This window comes from Eublepharis macularius, chromosome 2 (genome assembly GCF_028583425.1).
Source record: "Eublepharis macularius isolate TG4126 chromosome 2, MPM_Emac_v1.0, whole genome shotgun sequence".
NCBI classification, from domain to species: Eukaryota; Metazoa; Chordata; class Lepidosauria; order Squamata; family Eublepharidae; genus Eublepharis; species Eublepharis macularius.
This window is the reverse complement of record NC_072791.1, coordinates 46,903,810-46,925,906: the sequence shown is the minus strand read 5'-3', so window position 1 is coordinate 46,925,906 and position 22,097 is coordinate 46,903,810. Positions and strand designations below refer to the sequence as shown.

The following is a 22,097-nucleotide window of genomic DNA, read 5'->3' as shown; positions in this document are numbered from 1 at the left end:
ATAGGTGAATTGTGGTCTCCTAAGTATGAAATTACATGAGATACCCAGCTCTGAAGGCACCTAGAGTTTTATTTCCCATCCCTTCCTTTCAGTGGCACTTTTATTTATTTTGAAGAAGTAAAATAAGTTTTATAGAACACGTTTGGAACACGTATAGAACACGTTGTCCTCCTTGCTCTGGAAAAAAACTGTGTAGCCTAGGCTTTTCCCCAGCTCGAGCCAACTGACAGGACATAGTCCAGTCCTATCTAAGCTTATTCAGAAGCAAATAATCGTCGAGTTCAGTGGGGTTACTTGCGTGTATTAGGATCAAGGTTTTCTATGTGTTTAGAACCGGGCTGCTTGTGAATTAAAAGGCTTGTTCACACATCACTCGATGTAACGACTGGTTATACTGGTTGCACCTACTTTCATAAAACCTTGTTATCGTAATGGTGTAATCATCCTTGGCTTCAGCTAACAGACGGTTGCTCAGTTCTTATTTAAGCCAAGCACTGATTAATAATTCGTCACAAGTCTGGGAAGCAGAGTCCCCAGTGTTCTCTGTCAGCGAGGTGTTTATATTTCGCAGGTTTTGAAAGCTCGTATATCCCTCATTATTCCCGCGCAGCGAAGCAGGCTCTTTGGTATCCAGTTCTGTCATGCCCCTTGTTCTCTGGTACGAAGGTCAGAGTCCAGCCTGACGCCCGAAACAGAATAAGGCCACAGTCTTTTCTTTCTGTTGCTACGGCCCTCCCTTCCACCCCTCCCCTCGCTGTCCCGGTGGTTTCTCCTCGTCCCCCTCTCCAGGGGAGCCGATGGTGCGTCCTGTCGGCCCTGTCCGGGAAGAGGCCGTGTGGGCGGCGCTGCCGGCTGCTGCAGGCCCCCGCTGAGCAGAGCGGCAGTAAGATGGCTGCTGCGAACGTAGCCGTTGCCGGGAGCAGCTCGGAGGACGCCGTGGAGGCGGTCGCCGCGGGATTCTGGCCGGCCTGGAGGGCGAGCGCTGAGCGCTACTGCGGCCTGCTCTTGGACAGCGCTCGGAGCGTGAGTGGAAGGGTGGTGGTGGTGGTGGTGGGTGCAGGCGTGTAGCGAACGGCCATTGCCGCCCGAGTGGCCTCGCTGCCACCCCAGAGGGTCATTTCTAACACGAGAGGCGCTGGGGCCAGCCTCGAAGGCCCCCGCCTCTGGCCTGTAAGCGCCTCCCGATCGCAGCTGTCTGGGGTGGCTGAGGTTGCTCAGTCTGAGGGGAGTGCTCTCTGCACATCCTCAGAGGCAAGTCGTTATTCTTGCTTCACGTGTTGAAACCAGCTTCTGGGGCAGTGGCCCGGCTCCAGTTATGGCCTGTGGCCTCTGTCTTGAGGCATTTATTGAAATGCCCCCAGACCGGGGACGAAACCTCCCAGGTTCGTGTTGCTTTGGAATGTGGTGCTTCTAGGGATGCAGCCACTAGTAGAGGTAAGTGTTTTTTCCTTTGCAAGGTTCCTGAACCTTTACTAGCTGCCACAGGCAGAAGTTAAACTGCTGAAGCTTTTCCCAAGGTTGTACCATCATACTATGAATTGTTGCAGCTCTCACGTTGTTGTTAAAGACATAGAAATTCAACATAGGAATATAAAGTGTCTGGAGGAATAAAATTAGTATTGACCCTGTGTTTGAGCATCTGCTGTACTTATGGTCAGTATCCTGTATGTGTGTTTGTAGCTTGCCTCACAAAACAGTCTTCTTGCATCAGACACCACCAACTACAATTTATTTCCTTAAATGCAATATTTTTCAGTGGAGATAGTTTACGTGTTACGTTGCCAGATATTGTGTGATAATAGATGTACATAAGTTGGCCTATAATGTTGAGGCTCAATCTAAGCAACCTCATAGATTTGTTATGAGGACAGGTGGGGCAAGGACTGTGGTGTGCTTCTACATGAAAAAATGTTGTAGAGATTGTTATTGGTAATAATAAAAGACTGAAGTGGGTGTAAAGATCATGACATGAATGTATGTACTTCCTGGGATTGCCACGCTGGGATAGCACAAGAAAATTAAATATTCCGTATGTCAGAGCATTGAGACTATTAAAATGTCATTTTTGTAATGTGTCACATTATAAATGATTTTTGAAATTACAGTGTATATTTTCCATAATTGTTTCCACAATACGGAACTTTGCTTTGAAATAAAAGACAGGTGACAAGCTTGAGATCCAATCCTTATTATATGTACATTGGAGCAGTAGTTCTCAACTGGATGCAAAAGTAGTCTAGGTGCAATACAGCATTTTCATAACAGTTACTAAGAATTCACTCTCCCTCAATCTCCATGTCCACCTACAAGTGTGCCATGACGTCTCCTAGCTGCCATAGGTTAGCCATCTGTGACTTTTTTGCATGCTAGTAGTAATAACAGAAGGCCTCTATACACATAAATGTTCTCAGAAAAAATGACTTTTGTTTCTCATGGTGGGACCCAGGTAATTTGATTGGAGATGCTGATGGGATGTAAGATTCAAAAAGTTGAGAACCACTGCATTAGAGAGTAATCTATGCAACTGTGGCTTTTCACATTACAAATTCACCATAACAAACTCCTCCCCCCCCCCCCCCCGGTAAAAGAAGCTTGATGGAAAAGTAAATAGTGCATATATTATAAATTTTCCACAAGATTTCAGTTTTTTTAAAAAACCCTTTATTTTCCCATGTGGCTTCAAAATCTCTTGGAATTTTACATCTCTACTCAAATGCCTTAATGCCATTGCATCATCTTGACATCATCTTCTTGTCCAAAGGTTGTCCAGGGCACGGTGAGATTCTTGAAGGAATATTCACATGAATTGACATCACACCAAAATCCTCTTTGGGTTCGGGTGTAGAAACACTTTGAATGGTGAAAAGATGGTGGATTGAGTTTGCCTTAAGGGTTTGCATATCTTACCAGTTCAGAGCATGAAGAAACTGATGAAAATGCTGTTTGCATGGGTCATTGTGGAGGCCACAACTGAAACATAAGAACAACTCAGCTGCTGGACCAGTGGTTACTTAGGGCATGCAATTTGTGGAAGACTAGCACGGCAGAGGATGATCATTTGTATTGCATTGTGTATGTGGCAATGCAGTTTCTGATGTTAACTGAGATTGGTGTGAGGTCATGAAATATTGGTCACAAACATTCCAACAACTGAGGAAACAAAAGATTAGGGGTTAGAGGAGAGTTGTCAGTTCACAGTTCAAAACCCCACACAACCCTAGAAACAGGGCAGCTGATGATTTAAGAGTCCCCCAGCAAGTGAAGAAATAAGAGACAAGGATCCCAGAGATAAGGTAACTGATGGACCATGAAAGAAAGGGTAGGTGAAAGGGCAGGTGACAGAAAAAGAGCAAGGGGACTCAGAAGAAATGGTTAAGGTCAGGAGGGCTGAAGGAAGTGTGATAAAGTAGTGGGCTGAAAAAATGGGAACCTGAGTGGTGGGTACAAAAAGACAACAAAGTAGGGCTAAGCCAAGATGGTGCTGGTTATAGGGATAAGATGGAAAAGGGAAATTTGAACAGCTAGGAAGTGGATTCAGGTGGCTTGGACTGAAAGGGCTGCTGTAAATTGCATATAAGAGGAGTTCTACCTGCCATTTGTGGCTTCTGCTGTCAGTGAAGCATTGTGATATGGAAGGTCTGAAGAGTATATGAAGACTAAGAACAATAATGAAGAGAAATTAGAGCCAGTTCTTGGGCTTTAGCCTTCTAGTGAACTTTTTCTAGAAGCATTAGGCTTCTAGCAAACTTCTCTCTCTTGTCATTTACTATATCTTGCAGTTCAGGCCAGTAAGTCAATAGCTTTTGTGATCTTTATTAATAACTGCTAATATTCTTGTGTAAATTACGTACTTTTCCCAATCTTATACTGTTGTTCCTTTGGACCATCATTATTTCTGGTGGCATTTAGAGGTAAATTGACAGCATGGCTGTATTGTAGGGATGGGTCTCAGGTGCTTTGCTAATGAGTTAGGGACTGTAGACTTCACTACTGTGTTGCCTACATATTATCTGTTGCTTTAAATATGTACTCCTATGTACTACCTGTGCTTCATGTTGTCTAATGTCAGTCCTAGAATTATGTTCTGTTTCAGTATTTCTTCTACTCTGTATTGGATTCTTACTAATGCTATGTCTTTTAAAACTTGTATGTATTTACCCTATGGCATTGTTTATGGAAATGTCCTTGATACTGATTATACTAATCTCATACTATGTAATCCGCCTTGAGTCTCAGTGAGAAAGGTAGATTATAAATGCATACATACATACATGCATACATACATACATAAATGACCTTGTGCATGCTTACACTGGGGACAAATCCCATTGACTTAAATAAGTTTCTTCTGGATTGCAGACTAGTGCACAGTCCTGCGCATGCTTACTTAGGAGCAAGCCTCGTTGCTTATAGTAAGATTTATGCATCAGATCAAACTATATGTCATGTTTATAAGTATGTTTAGTATCAAGACCATAAAATTTGTCTTCTGTTGTACAGTAACTGTTAAGTAAATTAAATCTGAAAACCAAATATAGGACTTGTGATAACCATCTATCACTTCTCAAAAAGTAAATAAATGCAGACTCTGTGGTTGAATTACTAAACTGTAGAATTTGCTTTGCCAACAATCATTAGTCAGCACTTCTAAATACAATTGCTTATCATGAGACAATAATCCCTTTTCTCCTTTCAACTTTTCTTTAGTATTTATAGCATGCAAAGAAGTTTAACTATTATATTCTGGAAAAATCCTGTCTCAGCATAGTCCAAGATCCTGATGTTAAACAAGCCTGTTGACAGTTGTTTGGGGGAAAAAACTTGTTTTGTTTGTTTTTCTTGAAGGTTGTTGCAGCATTGCCTGAAAATGTGACACCTGGTCCAAATCTTTATGGCTTCCCTTGGGAAATGGTGATTTGTTTTGCCATTGTTGCCCTTTTAATTGTCTTACTACTAATGTACAGGAGCTATCAGTCAGTAAGTATCCAGTGTGACCCATGCAATGTTGTACTAGACTGTATTGGAAAGCTTTCAAAATTAAAACGAGTTCCTCATTAGAGCAGAATTGTGAAGCCTGATTTTTTTATGTTTTATGTTTACTTGTAAATATGCTCTGCTAAATTTATTCAGTGAGGTTTAAGGTTGCAGAGAGAACTATCCGCCATATATATGGCATATACAATTTTCTTTAGACTTAGTATGTAAGTCAGACTTTTGACTTCTTGGTGATTTGGTACAATATTTGGACATTTGCTTAAGGAATGTTTGTGGTGTATTGAGTAAATTTGGGGAACCCAGTCCAGTATTTTGGTACTCTGATTAGATTATCAAAATCATATTCTGTGTAATTATTTAAATACTGATAAGTTGTGTTTGTATTTCTCAAGGAAGTGTAGGCTACACTTTCAAAAACAATTGAAAGAGTTGCTGAATTATACTTGCTAGTTCAACTTCTGCTTTTAATTACACAAACCAGTATTTTGATCTGTCTATTGAAGTTCTGATTACCAAGTTAGGACAGTCTGACCCTCACCAAGTTAGGACAGTCTGACCCCTAGCTTGGTCCTCCACTCTTTAAAGATAATGAAAAAGCTTTAATGTGAGGTTGTGTGTGTGTTTCCAATAACAAGATGATACACGAAAAGAAACATCTTTACCTTTCATTTAAGATAAAGTAATGGAGTAAACCTGTTTAGGATTACACTGATAGATTAGCTTTATTTTATGGCTGCATTTCTGTGTTTTAAGCTTCCACTTCTTTTGATATTTCATAAACAATATTCAATTGATACAGAATATTTTATTTTATACAACAGTCTTCCTGCTTTATTTTAATACCTGTGGTGGATTATTCTAGTTCTGCCCTGATTAAGAGCTTGTCATAGAGAAGGCTGGGTTTTTTAATGTTTTGAATGCTTTTCAAGGGAAACATGCCAGAATGCTAATTTACAGTCCAGATAAGCTTGAGGCTATAAATTGGGGTTTGTCATGGAAGCATCAGTAATGTGAGGAAATGGGGATGTAACACAGAAACTCTGATTTGTGTCAGAGGGCAAGGGGGTAATTTAGCTGAGTTACAGGGATTACAGAAAGCATGTGGTGGGAAAACTTTGTATTTCTCAGTTATTCAGTGTTCATTGAGCCAATGTGGATTTAACAATTGGGAATAGGCGATGGGATTTCATGCCCCTGAGCAAATGTGTTCCCCAGCCACACATATGGATATATTTTGCACTACTGGCATTAAGGAACCAGGTTCCATTCTTCATTAGGATGATTATTAGCTGCACATCCTGAGGAAGAATGCTGTTTAATAGGGGAACTAAGTGCTAACAAATTCCTTGACCATGATTAAAAGAAAGGAGGATTGTAGGGAGGGAGTGCATGATTCTTCAGATCTCTTAGCTGTTAAGAGCCCTGATGTCAACCTGCTTCAGCTCTGAGAGTCAACTTCAGTTTGTACTGACTTTGATACTCCAAATCTTGTTTTCAAAATTGAAAACTGAGCTTTAATTGTATGTAATGCTATAAATTGCAATATTTTCTCTTCTTTTGTAGGTTAGAAGTAGACTTTATGTTGGTAAGTTTAACTTTTTTGTCTATGGTTGTGTCTAGCAAAGGAATTGTGATTATTTTCTACCAATTAAATTACCACATTCTTCTTGGTTTTTTTTTAGGAAGAGAAAAACAACTTGCTAGTAAAGTTGCTGAACTTGTTGAAGACAAATGTAAAGTCCTAGAAAAGCTCAGCCTGTGCAAAAAAGAGGTAACCTTGTTTGCTCTTTTCCTCTATATTAACTACACAATTTTTCTGTTATTACTTCCTTCGAACATTTCAAATGTTATATACTTTAGCCATTCATTGAGTAATCTTTATTTGTTCAGTGGAGGGTGTCTTTCCTTATACTACCTTCGTTACTGACATAACATTATGCTGGCACAGTGGTGGGGGTTATCCTCTGAGTGAATATGGGATTGTGACCAAGTCCCACTTGTCTGACTGTACCCCATTTTTCTCACTTGGACTAGTATTGTCCTGCTGGTACAAAGGTTATGGTGGTAGAAGCCCTGCACCATAACTATTCACTCATGCACTGTGTGGGCATATTTTTTTGCTTTGTCAGCACAAAGAGTTTTAGTAAAGGTCCTATCCTCCCTAGTGCACATAAACTCAAGAATAAACAGTTGAACGTAACTTATTTTTGTGGGCCCCCAACCTCATTGAACATGTGGGCACTTTTAGCATTTTGAGGACAGTTACAGTGGAATCCTATGCAGAGTTACTCCAGTCTAAGACCATTGATTTTAATGAGCTTAGACTGGAGTAACTCTACATAGGATTGCACTGTTAGTGGGCCTCACCACAAAATGGCTGCTATCAGGGGCTCACCTTAGGTTGCCAAGAACCTGGAGGAAAATTGTCCAATCCCCTTAATAGAGGATTTATGGGATTTTGTTTATCAGGTGATGTTATCTACCTCCATGACATAAAAAGCTTCATCTGCCCATTTCCACACATTAAACCTCTATTAAAGGGCAGGATGCTTTTTTCTTTATATTTTTGGAAACTCTGAGCATAGCCAACAACAGAATGGTTGTCATGGGAGTTGGGACAGACCACAACATCCTGTTAGGTTTCAAGCTGTATCATCCTATGTTGGAGGCAGCTATTTCTGAACGATTGATCCCTGAAGGCACAAAGGGGAGTGATCTTCTGAAGTACTTCCTGCTCCAAAGCGGTAGAGAAAGCTGGGTTGGCACTTTTCTTCAGGGAAGAGATGCTTTGGGGAAGAATTGGAAGCTGGTGGGTACTGGGAAAGACATAAATGCAGCCCATGGACCCTAAAGATGATAGACTGCTAGGCATTCGCATGTGTTCCTGGCCTGCTCACAAACGAAGGGACTATGGTGAAGCCCAGCTACATGCATTAAGGATTGATAGTGAGAGGTCTCAGAAAAGTGAAATTAAAAAAAGAGAGAAAGAAGGCTCCGATGGAGAATATTAATTGATACAAGCACATACAGCCTGCATTCCAAACTCACTGTTGCCCAATCTATGTACAAATGATATTGTATTATTTATTTTGGTCTAACAATAATATTTCTCTCTTTATTTAAGTGGATTTCTATTCCACCTTCCCTGCAAGCAGGCTCATGGAACAACTTGAATTCCATGTTCATGTATTTTCTTCATCCCCTTTTTGTGTTTAATTCTAACATATAGTGCTTTTTCATTTTAGTATGAAGAGTTAGAAAACTCCTTGAAGGATGCTAGCCTTCTAAATGAGGCAACCAGTGCATCAAACATGAAGGTAACAATTGTATTGCGGTAAAAGTACTTGTTATACAGTAATTTTATGAAGTACTTTTTAAATAAAATTAGTCAGCATTTTGGTCAATTTTTATTATTGTTTGTAAAGAGAGAACAACAAATCCTTTGCATATAGATTACATTAAAAAAGGGAGCTGTTCCCTTTGACTCCAAAAGGGCAAAGCTAATGGGACCAGCATGGACAGAAGCCATACAAGATGGGAGATGTAAGGAGGGAAGTAGGCTAAGATTGTGTGAAAAAACTGGCTAAACCCAACCCATAGATTCTACCAGTTCTACAGTTAGAATTCCATAACCAATAGAACAACATATTTACTAAACTTGTTGCTCATTGTTCAGGCAGTGTAGCAATCTAGAAACAACGTAATTTAAATACAATTTTGCTGTGCAAGAAGGATCTAGGATTTTGACAAATCCAGCTTCCTTTTCCTCCAAGTGGTTTTCTTGCTGTGTCTATTGAAACGTCTGCTGAAATTTTAAAAGAAATAGGGAGGGCCTGAGATATTTGGGTGTTCAGAGGGTGTTCAGTATCAGGATTCCTCATAGGTCTTAGCAAGATACAAACAGGAAGCAGAATCAAATATGCAAAATAAGTAAATAATGATATATTTAGGTTGCACTGTTTGATTTTTGGATAGCAGAAAATGTGTATCCTTCACCTGGACATTGGGTTGAAGCCTCCCTTCCTGTGAGCACAAAATTTCTACTCTCAGAAGCAAGAGAGCAATTTCCACCACCTGTTTCCCCCTCCCACTGAAAACCCCTGCACTGCATCTTATACTGTTCCCAGGAGTTCTCTGAATCTAAGAAGAATGTTTTGGCGGGTGGGGTAGGGAAAATACTTATTTTATTTAATGACTTATATGCCACTTCTATCCTTAGACTCAGGGACATTGTTATTTTATATTGCCCTCCTATATATACTGTCTTACATCCCATGATACTGCAGAGCTTTCTTGTTTGCAAGATTGAATATTATACCACAATGGTTTTACTGGGGAGATTTTTGAATAGACCCTATCCTGACAGAATTTGCCCATGTGGCCTTAGTAGGATTGATACATCCTTTCATGCCCTGATTCTTCAGAGTTCTTCAAAAATATAAGGGATTATTATATTAAGCCCTTAATTAATCAACTGTCTTCTTCTACTCCAGAAACCCTGGCTTTTTTGCAAAATATGTCTTAGTCCTTTTAGCTCTTGTATCCAAAAAAGCTCAATGATTTAGGAATCATTGAGCTTCTAAAGGAATAAAAGAAAAAGAATGTTTTATATTGCTGTTCAGTGTAGCTTAATAGAACAGTGTGTGGGAGGAGACCTTGAAATAAGCAAGTAGCTGAGGAGGCAGTATTCCAAAGGCAAAGGGACACTGCGAGGAGGTCTTCTCTCTAGTAGCTTAAAAAATGTGGGGGCCTGTAGACAGAGGCCTTGACAGATGACTGAGTTGATTGGCATATGGGGAGTAGGCAGTTCTTTAGATGCTTTGTAGGGGTGTACATCCGAAAAAGATTCAAGTGTCCCGCTTCGGGTTTACCCGAATTCGGGATAACCCAAATCCCGAAGTGGCGAGTGGTGGGGTGGGAAGTTTGAAAGCAAGCAGCACTTTTCTTGCTATTTGCAATGCAAACAGCTAGAAAGTGCTGTAGAAGTGGCTCCTGCCCCTTTGCCCAAACTTCCCAAAGCAATACGAATCACTTCAGAAAGATTTCCTTCGGGATTCCTGAATCGTCCCAGCAGTGCTGGGGCCGATTTGGGAATCCCAAATCTTTATAAATTGGGACCGAATCGGAAACCCAAAGCGTACATCCCTAGTGCCTTGGTCTCAGACCATTTAAGGCTTTAAAAGTAGCAATTGAAAGTATAAATGGTGCCTAGAAGTAAGTAGGCAGACAAGATTTAGTAATGGGGAGATGAGATCCTGGCAGTTTGCCCTTGTAAGGGTGTCTAAGGCAAGTTCATTATCTAAATTGGATAAAAATCTACAGCAGGACTTGAGAATCCATTTCATCCAAGAAAGTCTGGAATGGAATTGTATAGCTATCATTTTCCCCAAAAGAGGATGTTTGCAACCAGTCAATAATAATGTAGGCCTTAAGGTTTCTATGGGAGGGGCCTTGCAGCCACCTGCTCTCTTAATGAAGTATTTACTGCTCTCTGTTCATTAAGTGGAGCTCTTTTGTGAATTTTTTAATCTAACCCATTGGATTTTTGCATTTTTCGGGTAGATGATATATAAATGATTTAAGATTTGATGTTAAAAATACATCCTAACACAGCGTCCTCTCTGGAGTTCGTCTTTATGTTTCTGTAATATTTCTAATATGAATTTGTTCATTGACTGATATAGTATTCTAGATTATGCATTGCAGTAATAAATGTTCACACATTATCTTTTTAAACTTGCTTCCTTTAGACAGTATGTGAAGAACTGAGCAGTTCAAACTCTGTTCTCAAGAGGGAAATGGAATGTTTAGAAAAAGAACTGGAAGAAGAGAAGTCTAAACGATCACAACAAGATGACTTGGTATGTCTTTTGTGTCAGTCTAGGCATACAAAATACAAACATGAGAGTATAATTTTCCTTGTAGTATTTTATATTTTTAGAAAGTTTCCTGATCCCTTATTTTTTTGTTTTTAATGATTAAGATCTATTTATTGAGCATCAGTTACTCCCACATATTTTAATCAAAAACACAGTGTACTTCATATTCTAAAGAGAGCTTTCAAAGAGAACTTTAAGTGCTTTTTCATAATTACTTATAGTCTCTCAGTACATCCAGCTCTTTGAATTTAATTGTTTAATTGCTTGATCCTGAGCCTCTATACTTTGAAGCAAGTCCCATTGGGTTTAGTAGGCCTTAGTTTGACTGACTGAAACTTTAATGTATTTGTACCTTCTCTTCACACTTATATAGGTAGTTCTGAAATTAGTATTCTGTGCCTAAGGAGCGTTTTGTAAGCATCGTATATGAACCAGTCTGAATCAGACTTTCTTTTCTTGTTGTCGCTAGCTTAGATCAATTAGTGAGATAAGTGAATTTTTCTTTTAAAGAAGAAATGATTGACAACACACTTTTAATATCTTTCACTAAATATTAGTCACAATTATTTTAACTACACAGTATGAACCAGAATTTAGCAGGTAATGATACTTTTTAAAATTTCTTTCTAGATGTCTGAAATGCAGAGAAGAATGGAGTCTTTAGAAAATGAAACAAAATCTATTTATCAGCAAATAGCAGAAGTAAGCCAAATTTTAGAGCTGTATCTAAATTTCTTAAGAGTTGTTCCATTGTTTCAAGATGCACCTTAGCCCATGCTATCAAGATTTTCATTGTTCTAGATATGTCTTAGAACTAGTTAGCATAAAATGCTTTATGACCCACTCTATTTAAACACTTTCCTATTGCAGTCAACTGGCATGTCTCTTAAGGTTTTCTTAATTGTATTTGTTTACTTCATTTATATTCTGCCTTTCTCCCTAGTGAGGACCCAGAGTGGCTTACATTGTTGTCCTCTCTTTCATTATATCCTCACGACAACCCCTGTGAGGTAGGTCATGCTGAGAGAGTATGACTAGCCCAAGGTCATCCAGCAAGCTTCCATGGCAGAGTGGGAATCCAGCCTGGATCAGAACTGTGTTTTTTAATACATTGGTATATAGTAGTTTAGACCATTTCAATGATGGTCACTGTTCTGATAAATTAACTAGAACAGTTCTTGTACATTCTTTTCCTTCTGATGCCGCCCCCCCCTCTCCCCTGGTGTTCTTTTTTTAAGGGTGCCATAGCACTGCACTGTGAAGTATAGCATAGTGCTATATCAGCCAGTCTTGTTTGGAAGGGAGAAAGATAGCCATTATAGCGTGGCCTGTGGTTAATCAGAGTAGCGTTTTGGGGCTGCGTACTGACTTTGACTTCTTCAGGATTAGAAGGTAGATCGATTGAGACTGTGGGTGCAGTGTAATAATAGGTACAGCTGCCTTGAGTCCAAGGAGATGATGGGATACATGTGATCTAAATAATATATACAGTCAGAGTAGTGCTACTTGGATTGCGTGTAGTTCTTATCCCTTTTGTAGTGGGGGGTCACCTGGCAGTCATTTTTACTTGACCTACTTGTGGGTTTCCTGGACCATCTTCTGGGCCGCTGTGGGGAAAAGAGGTAATGGACAAGATGGATGTTTTGGGGTCTAATCCAGCCAAGCTGCTTTTTGGTGTGTCTCACACTACAGTCCTCTTTCTGCAGAGTTAATTTCAGTCTAATCCCACAGGTTTCAGTGAACTTGGATTGGAGTAATTCAGTGTAGGACCGCAGATTCATGTTTATCTAATGTCAATCCTAGAATTGATGATGTTCTGTTTCAGCAATTCTTCAACTCTGTATTGGATCCTTGCTAATGCTACATCTTTGTAAAATCCCATGACGCTGTTGTGGAAATGTCCTTCACACTGTGTGGAAATGTTCCCGATACTGATTGTACTAAGCTCACGCTATGTAATCTGCCTTGAGTCTCAGTGAGAAAGGTGGACTATAAATGACATAAATAAGTAAAAATAAAAATAAAATAAATAATTGTATAATGTTGGTAAGAGCTGTATTATAATAAGCTCTTAATAAGGTCGATGCCCCAAAACAAACCTTAGAGCCTTCCCATAAAACAGAAGCAGCAGGGTGAAGTGGGCTCTGGCACATCGGAATGTCTGCCACAAAGGTCTGTTGCTGCAAAGGTCTCTTTTAGAATGAATAAATATATCCAAGAATGTAGAAGTGATTGTGTATCTTTATATATACTAACTATAAAACAATTTAATTTTTTTTCTTAACCACTTAGGCTAAAACCACATTAAAAGTATATGATATCAACAGAGAGAGACTGAGGACATCAATTCAAGATGCAGTAGAGGAAAATAGCCATCTTTGTGAAAGTGAAAAGCAGGTAAGTCTGTTCCATGGTTAATTTTGGAGTGTTCATTCTTTCTGGGACATTATACTGTGGCTTTGGAATCATTTATACAATTACAAATGCTTCTAAAGTTTTTCTAAATTAGTACATTGTATAATAAAAACTATATGGGAAGGTAATGGAAAATGTGTGACAGAATGCAGTCTGCTCAGTTTTGCAGTTCAGCACTTCTTGCATGAACAGCTTGATACTCTGAGTGTCATAGCCTTCATTTCCTTCTACCTGTGGTGTTCTTTTCTTTTGATTGGATTTATGCAATTACTTATATCTTATAAGGACTCTTCCTCAGACACCCTTTTGGGGACTTTCAGTAAGTTCTGCGCTGTTGGAGCAGTTGGCCACTATTCATCCTTGAAGTGTCTGTTTTCTTCAGGTCTTTCTGTGTGCCTTTTCCTGTCTGTAATCTGTTGTGTGTGGAACAGTTCCATTATAGCATCTCTTAGCAACAGTCTCAGCTTTTAACACATCTCATTGGGCCTCCAGTGGTTTCCCTCATTTTAAATAATCATACAGTGGGTTGTATCCTGCAAACATTCAGGCTTAGTGCTTTGTTGCTAGTCAGTGTTTGCTATTCAGAGTGTACAGTTGGTACTTTTCCTATTAAAGTGAGAGGAGTTTGCTCCAAGGAAGCCTAATTTATTTATTGCAACAATACTTTTTATTCCTTCTGAGTCCAGTGGCGCCTTAGAGACCAACAAGAACAGTAGCTGACCAACTCCACATCTTGGAAAACGCTAGAGCTTTCCAGTCTGGATTCAGATGAGGGCATGGGACAGAGACAGCACTAGTAGCGTTAGTGGATTATCTCTGTCTGAATATAGGCAAAGGCCATGCCTCCTTATTGCTCCTCCTGGATCTGTCTGCAGCCTTTGATACAGTAGACCATGCCATCCTGTTGAGGCACTTAGAAACAGAAGTGGGCATCAAAGGATGTGCCATGGGCTAGTTTAAATAGTTTCTCATGGAACAGACTCAAAAGGTTGCCGTCGGAGATCAGCTGTCTCCGGAATGGGAACTATCTTGTGGGGTTCTGCAGGGCACAGTCTTATCTCCCATGTTATTCAGCCTCTATGTAAAACCTTTAGGAGAACTCATTTGCAGCTATGGAGTTGGATGTCATCAATATGCAGATGAGACCCAACTCTGTCTCGCTGTCCAGGTCCCCACAGGATGCAGTAGAAATCTTAGACAGCTGCCTGACAGCTGTGGTGAAATGACTGAAAAATAACACATTGAAATTGAACCCAGACAAGACTGAAGTGATGCTTGTTAGGAAGGCAGAGATCTTGAAAGACATTCTACTCTCGATGGAGTTTGTCTGACCCTTGCAGACTAGGTTAAGAGCCTAGAGGTTATACTGAATCCAGCACTACTATTAGGAAAAACAAGTTAAGGCAGAGCAAAAAATGCTTTCAACAATCTCACTTTAACCTGGAAGATTGCTTCTAATCTCTACACAACCAATCTGGCCACCTGGATCCATGATATGGTAACATCAAAACTTGTAATGCACTATACATTGGTCTCCCATCTAAGTTAACTAGGAGGCTCCTCTTGTAGCAAAATGCTGCAGCTTGACTGTTAGCAGGAGCATGAACATCACTCCCATCCTACAGTCACTCGATTGGCTACCTATCAGTTACTGTGCTCAATTCAAGGTATTGGTCATTACATACAGAGCTCTTCATGGCCTTGGCCTGGTGCACCTATGGGACTGCCTCCTTCCCTGTGACCCTCCACGACAGCTTCGCTAATCTGAACAGGGTCTCTTGTAGGTGCCAGCCTGCACATGGGTGAAATCAACAGCAGCCGGTACACAGGCTTTCTCTGTGGTTGCCCCTACCCTGTGAAATGGTCTGCCTGAGGAGGCCAGGAGAGCCCCCACTCTTCTGCCATTCCACAAACGATCAAAACCGAATTATTCAAAAAGGCTTTTTACTCAGATAGGAGGGTGGTATTGTAGGGAGGGGGTCTCAGATGCTTCCCTAATGAGTTGGAGACGATAAACTTTACCACTGTGTTGCCTTACGTTATCTGTTGCTTTAAATATGTACTCCTGTATACTACCTGTGCTTCATGTCATCTAATGTAAGTCCTAGAATTGATTATGTTCTGTTTCAGCAATTCTTCAACTCTGTATTGTATCCTTGCTAATGCTATGTCTTTGTAAACTTGTATTTATTTTTCCTCTGGCATTGTTTATGGAAATGTCCTTGATACTGTATGGAAATGTCCTTAATACTGATTGTACTAATCTCACAATATGTAATCCACCTTGAGTCTCAGTGAGAAAGGCAGACTATAAATGACATAAATAAATAAGATTTTCAGGGTGTAAACTTTTGAGAGTCATAGCTCCCTTCTTTAGACATGAATAAGAGAGCTCGTACTCTTGAAAGCTTACACCCTAAAGATCTTGTTGGTCTCTAAGGTGCCACTGGACTCAAATCCTGCAGTTTTACTGCAGACCAACACTGCTAGTATTGACTCCTTTCCCTTTTGATAACACTTTGTCTAAAAATTGACTTTAGAAGGAAATGTTGATTTGATAATGCTTTGGGGAAAACTACCCTCTTGTTTCTACAAGGAGCAACCTGTTGACAATGAAGAACTCCCCCAAACCTGTCATAAATAAAACATGAGAGATCAACTTCATTTTGATAGCTTTTAACAAGACTTAGAAAATACGCTTTTTATAATTCAGAAATGCGTCATTGGGAGTAACAATTTGTCAGGTTTAAAAAGAGCAGAAATGATCACAGCAGTTATGTTGGAGGAACTTTTCAAGTTGGAGGTTTTAAAACTGGGTAGGAATTGAACGGTAGACTGTTCTCCAATATAAAAATCCCCTGCATGTACAGAATCCTGATGTGCTGGTTTTGTGTGTATTTATATGTGAGGGAGTGTTCATACATGCTGTTTGAAGAGGTTCTGCCTAGCAGAATTTCCACCACATAGGTGCTTTGATATTTGTCTTATGCATACTCATCCTTTACTCAGAGGAGGTCAGAGAAATTTATATAATGTTTCTAGGCTGTCTCATGCGGACAAGTGCTGTGGGCCAAAAATCCGTTGACTTAAGCAGTTAACCTTCTTTGTGCTTTCAGACTGTTCTGTAATAATAATCATTTTGTTTTACATCTCTAGTTTTATGTTGATTAGCATCATCTCTGTTACCTGGCTTAAAATAATTTAATATAACTTGATTTTAAATGTGTTGTGTAACAAACTATGTTAGAACTGCTATAAAAAAATTAAAAGGCAGTTATATGCAGAATGTGAGTAAAATGTAAAGTTCTTGAGCCTGCTGGCTGCTTTTGTTGCACCAGTGATTCACTTTCTAAAGCTTTAAAAATTAAATCTTTAATATTAATTTTGTGATAAAATTGTAAATTAAATAGTGATCTTGCATACTTCTCTTTCCAGCTGTTACAAGAAGCTGAAGGATGGGGTGAAAGATTTAATGAACTGAATGAACAAACAAAAATGTTTGAATCTTCTAAAGCAGATATGGAGGAATCTCTTACAAATAAGGACAGTCAAGTCAAGGTAAACTACTCTCATTCAGTAGTGAGTTGCCTAATGATTAAAAGGGGTGAGAGACTGATCAGATTGTTGCAGTAGCTCATCCTGTTTTTCTGCATGTTAATAAGAACCTAGGGTTTTGTAGGATACGAAGAAAGTGCTTAACAGGATTACACAATCTTGGGTCAGGATTAAATAAAACTGTACGGACATGCATAAAAATAAAACTTAGGACAGCATACACTCCCACAATCCACAAATGGCTAGCAGTTCCGCAAAACTGAAATGATTATGTGAATTGTGTGTGTTCCTAACTCTAGCGCACACCAGAGGAAACTTCCTTTATCCTTGCAGAGTCAAAGTTGCTCCTTCATGGGAGAACTAATTTTATTATGTGTGTAAAAATCCCCCCCTTCTGCCCCCCCCCCATTTTTTTGTTGGGTTTGTCCCCTTTGTTTTGTTTTTCTGCTTCTAAATCCTGCTACTCATCAGCCACAGCATGCATCCCTCCACCCCCAGCCTGAGTTCTTTGGAGGGTTATAGATGTCTCCCTTAGGGATTGATGAAATTGCATAGCTTTATTGATTCCTAAGGGAGTCAACTTTACTGACTCTACAAGAACCTGAAAGGCTTTAAAAAAATTTTTTTTGCTTGCATAGTTTACCTGTAAAATACTTGACAGAGAGTATTTTGTCGAACATTGCCAGTTACCTCAACACTTGTCTTGTGAGGAGCCAAAGATTCATTCCTGGTTTTTGTTTGTTTGTTTGTTTGTTTGCTAACTAACATACAGTCACTGACTGAGCGCTTGTTGAAGATGAAAGACTGGAGCTGTGCAATAGGGGAACATGATGATATAGAAGACAACTATTGGGATAATGATAAAAAGGAGGAAACAGAAAACGGGGAACATCTAGGTAAAATCATGTTTTTCTTGGCTTGTAGAGAAAGTCAGACTCAAGATCACTGTTTATTTTCAAATTCCTGAAAGCAGCCATTTCAGCCTGTAGCAGAAGAAGGAAGGAAAGACAATTTTGGCATTACAGTACTGTGGTGTGAGCATTTGCAGGCAACAACCACTTTCACTGCAGGCAGAAAAGTAGATTTCTCCTAAGCTTTTAGGTTGGTGATGTATCAGACTGTCATTTTACAATAGAAGCATGACCTGTTAACAGACTTTAGTTTGATATAATTTGTAGAGGCTGACTAAGACAGTGAAAACCAATTGCTAGATGGGAAGCCTGAATTTAGGGATTTGGAGTTGGTCATAAATCTGTATATATTGACAAGGTTGTCCTGGGGAAACACTTCGTGTGAACTGTGACTCAACAATATAAAATGTTTCCAATTAGTCTAAATGTACTTGTTTATTTACTTTATACCCTATCTTCCTCTCCAGTGGGGACCCAAAGTAGCTTATGTCATTCTCCTCTCCTGCATTTATCCTCACAACAACCCTGTGAGGTAGGTTAGGCTGAATGTATATGACTGGCCGAGGTCACCCAGCTTCAATGGCAGAGTGGTTCTTCCTGATCCTAGTCAGACACTCTTAACTACTACACCACACCGGCTCTTGTATTTAAGAGTGTGTTGAATTTTCCTAAAGAATCTATCTTTCTTTTAAATGGATAATAGGGTGAGGAGAGGGGAATTTCAGTTAGTGAAACTGTACAGGGGTGGAAAGGTTCTCCTCCACCACTCGCCTGCGTGGCTAGAATCTTTCCAGTGGTGGCTCCACTTCCGTGGAATGGATTGCCAAAGGAAGCCTACGACATCTTTACTGTCCTTCAGTCGAACTTGTAAAGCAGTCCTGTTTCGTAGAGCCTTTAACTGATTTATTAGTTTTATTGTTATAGGCTTTGTGATTGGATAACTTTTTTCTTTATGAAGATTTTTGATTTTAAATAAAATTTATGGTATGATGTATTGCATGGAAAATGTCTGGAGTTGTAAAGGAAAGATGGTCTACCAGTGCTTAAATAAAGATTGATGCCTTGTGCAGCTGTTCATGAGCTTTTAAATGGAGATTTGTGATCTTCAGTTTATCTGGTTTGCGCTTGCCCTGACCTGGGTAGCCCAGGTGATCCTGATCTTGTCAGATCTCGGAAGCTAAGCAGGGTCGGCCTTGGTTAGTAATTGAATGGGAGGCCTCCAACAAAGGCCAGGGTTGCAGAGGCAGGCAATGGCAAACCACCTCAGTTAGTCTCATGCCATGAAAACCCAGTGGGGTCCCCATAAGTCACCCATTGACTTAAAATCGATGTTCTAATGAGGAAACTTTACAGTTAAAAATCAAACTGAATGAGACTGCCCCCTCCGCGTATAGCTGATCAAAACACAAACTAGTTTGATAAACAGATGTTCCGTTATCTTAACCTGAGTATGTCACCTAAACTGGAAGATGGAAAGGAATACTTTTACGTCACTGAAGCTTTTTTAGATGGCAATTGTCTCTTCTGTCAGCTTTTAATGGGGCAAAATGAATAGTTATAGTACCAGAGTAACATTCTTTTTGTTGTGATCTACTGTTCCCTCTTCCCTGCATTCCTTTATCCAGATGACCAGGAAAAACGAACTGTGAGGAAGCTGATTTATGCTGCTAAGGTAGTATAATACTATGTTGTTGGGTTTTTTTACTAATTTAGAAACCGTTATAGAAAATAAAGGAAAAAGAAAGGATGCTATGTATGCAGTCATGCCATTTTGGTTATCTTATTGAAATGATGAAAGCATGAGAATATATCATTATTATTTATTTTTACAGAAGTCACATTCTTCTAGCAACCACTTTTTAAAACCTAAATTTGTATGGTTTGTGTGTGTGTGCGTGTGTTTAAAATAATAGCAAAAGGAGGGGCTGGTCCTGCTGTTGTTTAATATACAGTGAAATCCTCCTAGTTACTCCAGTCTAAGCCCATTGATTTCACACCTTTATCTTGACATTAGATGAAAATGGCTGCAGGCTGAACAGAATCAAAACCTGAATGTGGATGTGTTCAATAAGAGCAAGCATACACTGGTAGTTGCTCTTATAATTATGATCTTGCATAATTAACTTCTTCTCTTTAATATAGTTAAATGCTTGCCTAAAATCATTGGAAACTGAAAAAAATCAAATATATTCAAAGCTAACTGATGAAAACAAAGCAAAAGAGGAACTTGCAGGTAATTGTGAATTTTTCTCATAGATCTTAAACTGTGTATCTTTTTAAAAAAAATCCTCCTTTCTTGTGCAGGTTTTAAGTAAGGAATAATTAGAGCAATTGTCTGTACGGTTGTGTATTCAGATTGATATAAATTTATCCTATTAGAAATTCCTGAAATGTTGAGATTATTTATCAAAGTGTAGAATCCTGAGAATGTTTTAGTTCACATAAAAACAAAGTCTCAGTTCTTAGCTCAGAACTGGATGAGTTTATGAACGGTACATGACCTTACTGTTTTTGCCTTGGGAAGATTATTTTCTCTCTCTTTCCTGCCCTAAGATTTTGAGGTCTTTTCTGAAATAAGAGACAAGACTGAAATTAAAAGATTCATGGAAGAAGGGAGTCTGTGATAGCAGCTTTCTTTGGGAGATACTGCATGTGTTGCTTTTCATTTGGGGGTTAAGCAAAAGTTTATCCCCAATACCAGGCTGGCAATTGTGATTTGATTCTGCCTTGACACCATTTCTCTTGCTTTCTTGAGCAGTCTAGATTAATTTGAACTGAACTCAAGACAGCATGATAAATCATAATTAAGGAGGATTAATTAACCATGGTTTGCTTTTATATTTGAATGGACAAACTATGGTTTGTGAATAACCAGCAAAAAAGAAACAATTCCTGGCTTGAAAGTGGTTTTGTAAACAATAGCTTGTGTTCAGTATGTTTGGAATGATGTCCAGGTTGATAAACTATAGTGATGGTGGTTGCTTCACCTTCTAAAGGCAGCTATACAGTGAAGATACCAAGGAGACGACTGCGAGGTGATACGATAATCATCTTCAAGTACTTGAAGGGCTTTCATATACAGGATGGTGCAGAGTTATTTTCCATTGCCCCAGAAGGTTGGACCAGAACCAGTGGGTTGAAATTAAATCAAAAGAGTTTTCGACTAAACATTAGGAAGAACTTCCTGATAGTTAGAGCGGTCCCTCAGGGGAACAGACTTCCTTGGGAGGCGGTGGGCTCTTCTTCTTTGGAGGTTTTTAAGCAGAGGCGAGATGACCATATGACAGCAATGCTGATTCTGTGAACCTAGGCAGATCATAGGAGAGCAATGCTGTTCTTGTGGCCCTTTCTTACATGCCCAGGGTAACGCTGATCGCCACTTTGGGGTCAGGAAGCAATTTTCTCCTGGCCAGTTTGGCAAAAGATCCTGGAAGATTTTTCCATCTTCTGGGCATTGAGCAGGGATCACTGGAGATGGGGGGAGGTAGTTGTGAATTTACTGTATTGTTCAGGTGGTTGGACTAGATGACCCTGGAGTTCCCTTCCAACTCTGTGATTCTATGAGAGAATATGCCAAGTTAAATGCAGAGTATATGTAAAATGATAGCAGATGAACAGCACTAAACAATGGGTTGTTTGTTGTTTGGAAGCCATTTTTTGAACTCTAAATTACCATGGTTTAGTTGATGCCGAGGTGGAGTTTTTCTGTCTTGCAGGCACCTCTGGCATTGTGCATTTTGCTTACTCCTGTTTTTAGGTATGACAGATACAAGCTGGCTAATGCTGGCTAATCCAGGAGTAGGTAGACGGTAGACAGTGGATCACTGGTTGATTTCTAGTGGATCACATAGAACTTGATGATGGCTTGGAATTCTTGTGTAGAAGACTGTTTTAGGTGGATTTTGGTCTGGTCTTGCAGGGCAGTAATTATACTCTTAATCAGGTGTGTGTGTGTTTTATGTGCCATCAAGTCACCTCCAACCTATGGCTATGATTGAAAGATCTCCAGAATGTCTTGTCATTAATAGACTTGCTCAGATCTTGCAAACTGGAGGATGTTGCTTCTTTTATTGACGATGTATGGATGTGAAAGTTGGACAGCGAAGAAAGCTGACAGGAAGAAAATTGATTCATTTGAAAAGTGGTGCTGGAGGAGAGTTTTGTGGATACATTGGATGGCCAAAAAGACAAATAAGTGGGTACTAGATCAAATCAAGCCTGAATTCTCCCTAGAAGCTAAAATGACAAAACTGAGGCTATCGTACTTTGGTCACATTATGAGAAGACAAGATTCTCTGGAAAAGTCAATAATGCTAGGAAAAGTAGAAGGCAGTAGGAAAAA

The 22,097-nt window shown here is 39.5% G+C and overlaps 1 protein-coding gene across 7 annotated transcripts in view; it reads left to right on the top strand.

The window, feature by feature from the left end:
- The window catches only part of MIA2 (MIA SH3 domain ER export factor 2), a 64,740-nt gene that overhangs the window by 26,391 nt on the left and 16,252 nt on the right, over window positions 1–22,097 (top strand). For 6 of the 7 annotated variants that reach the window (XM_054970409.1, XM_054970410.1, XM_054970408.1 and 3 more), the window contains 11 exons: window positions 4,846–4,977; window positions 6,559–6,580; window positions 6,678–6,766; window positions 8,241–8,312; window positions 10,746–10,856; window positions 11,505–11,576; window positions 13,167–13,271; window positions 16,725–16,847; window positions 17,617–17,740; window positions 19,381–19,427; window positions 19,898–19,988. In XM_054970409.1, the coding sequence (XP_054826384.1) occupies window positions 4,846–4,977; window positions 6,559–6,580; window positions 6,678–6,766; window positions 8,241–8,312; window positions 10,746–10,856; window positions 11,505–11,576; window positions 13,167–13,271; window positions 16,725–16,847; window positions 17,617–17,740; window positions 19,381–19,427; window positions 19,898–19,988 (988 nt within the window). Of the gene's footprint in view, window positions 1–729; window positions 1,024–4,845; window positions 4,978–6,558; window positions 6,581–6,677; window positions 6,767–8,240; window positions 8,313–10,745; window positions 10,857–11,504; window positions 11,577–13,166; window positions 13,272–16,724; window positions 16,848–17,616; window positions 17,741–19,380; window positions 19,428–19,897; window positions 19,989–22,097 lie in introns of those variants that run through there. The other variant, XM_054970412.1, reaches the window with a different exon arrangement.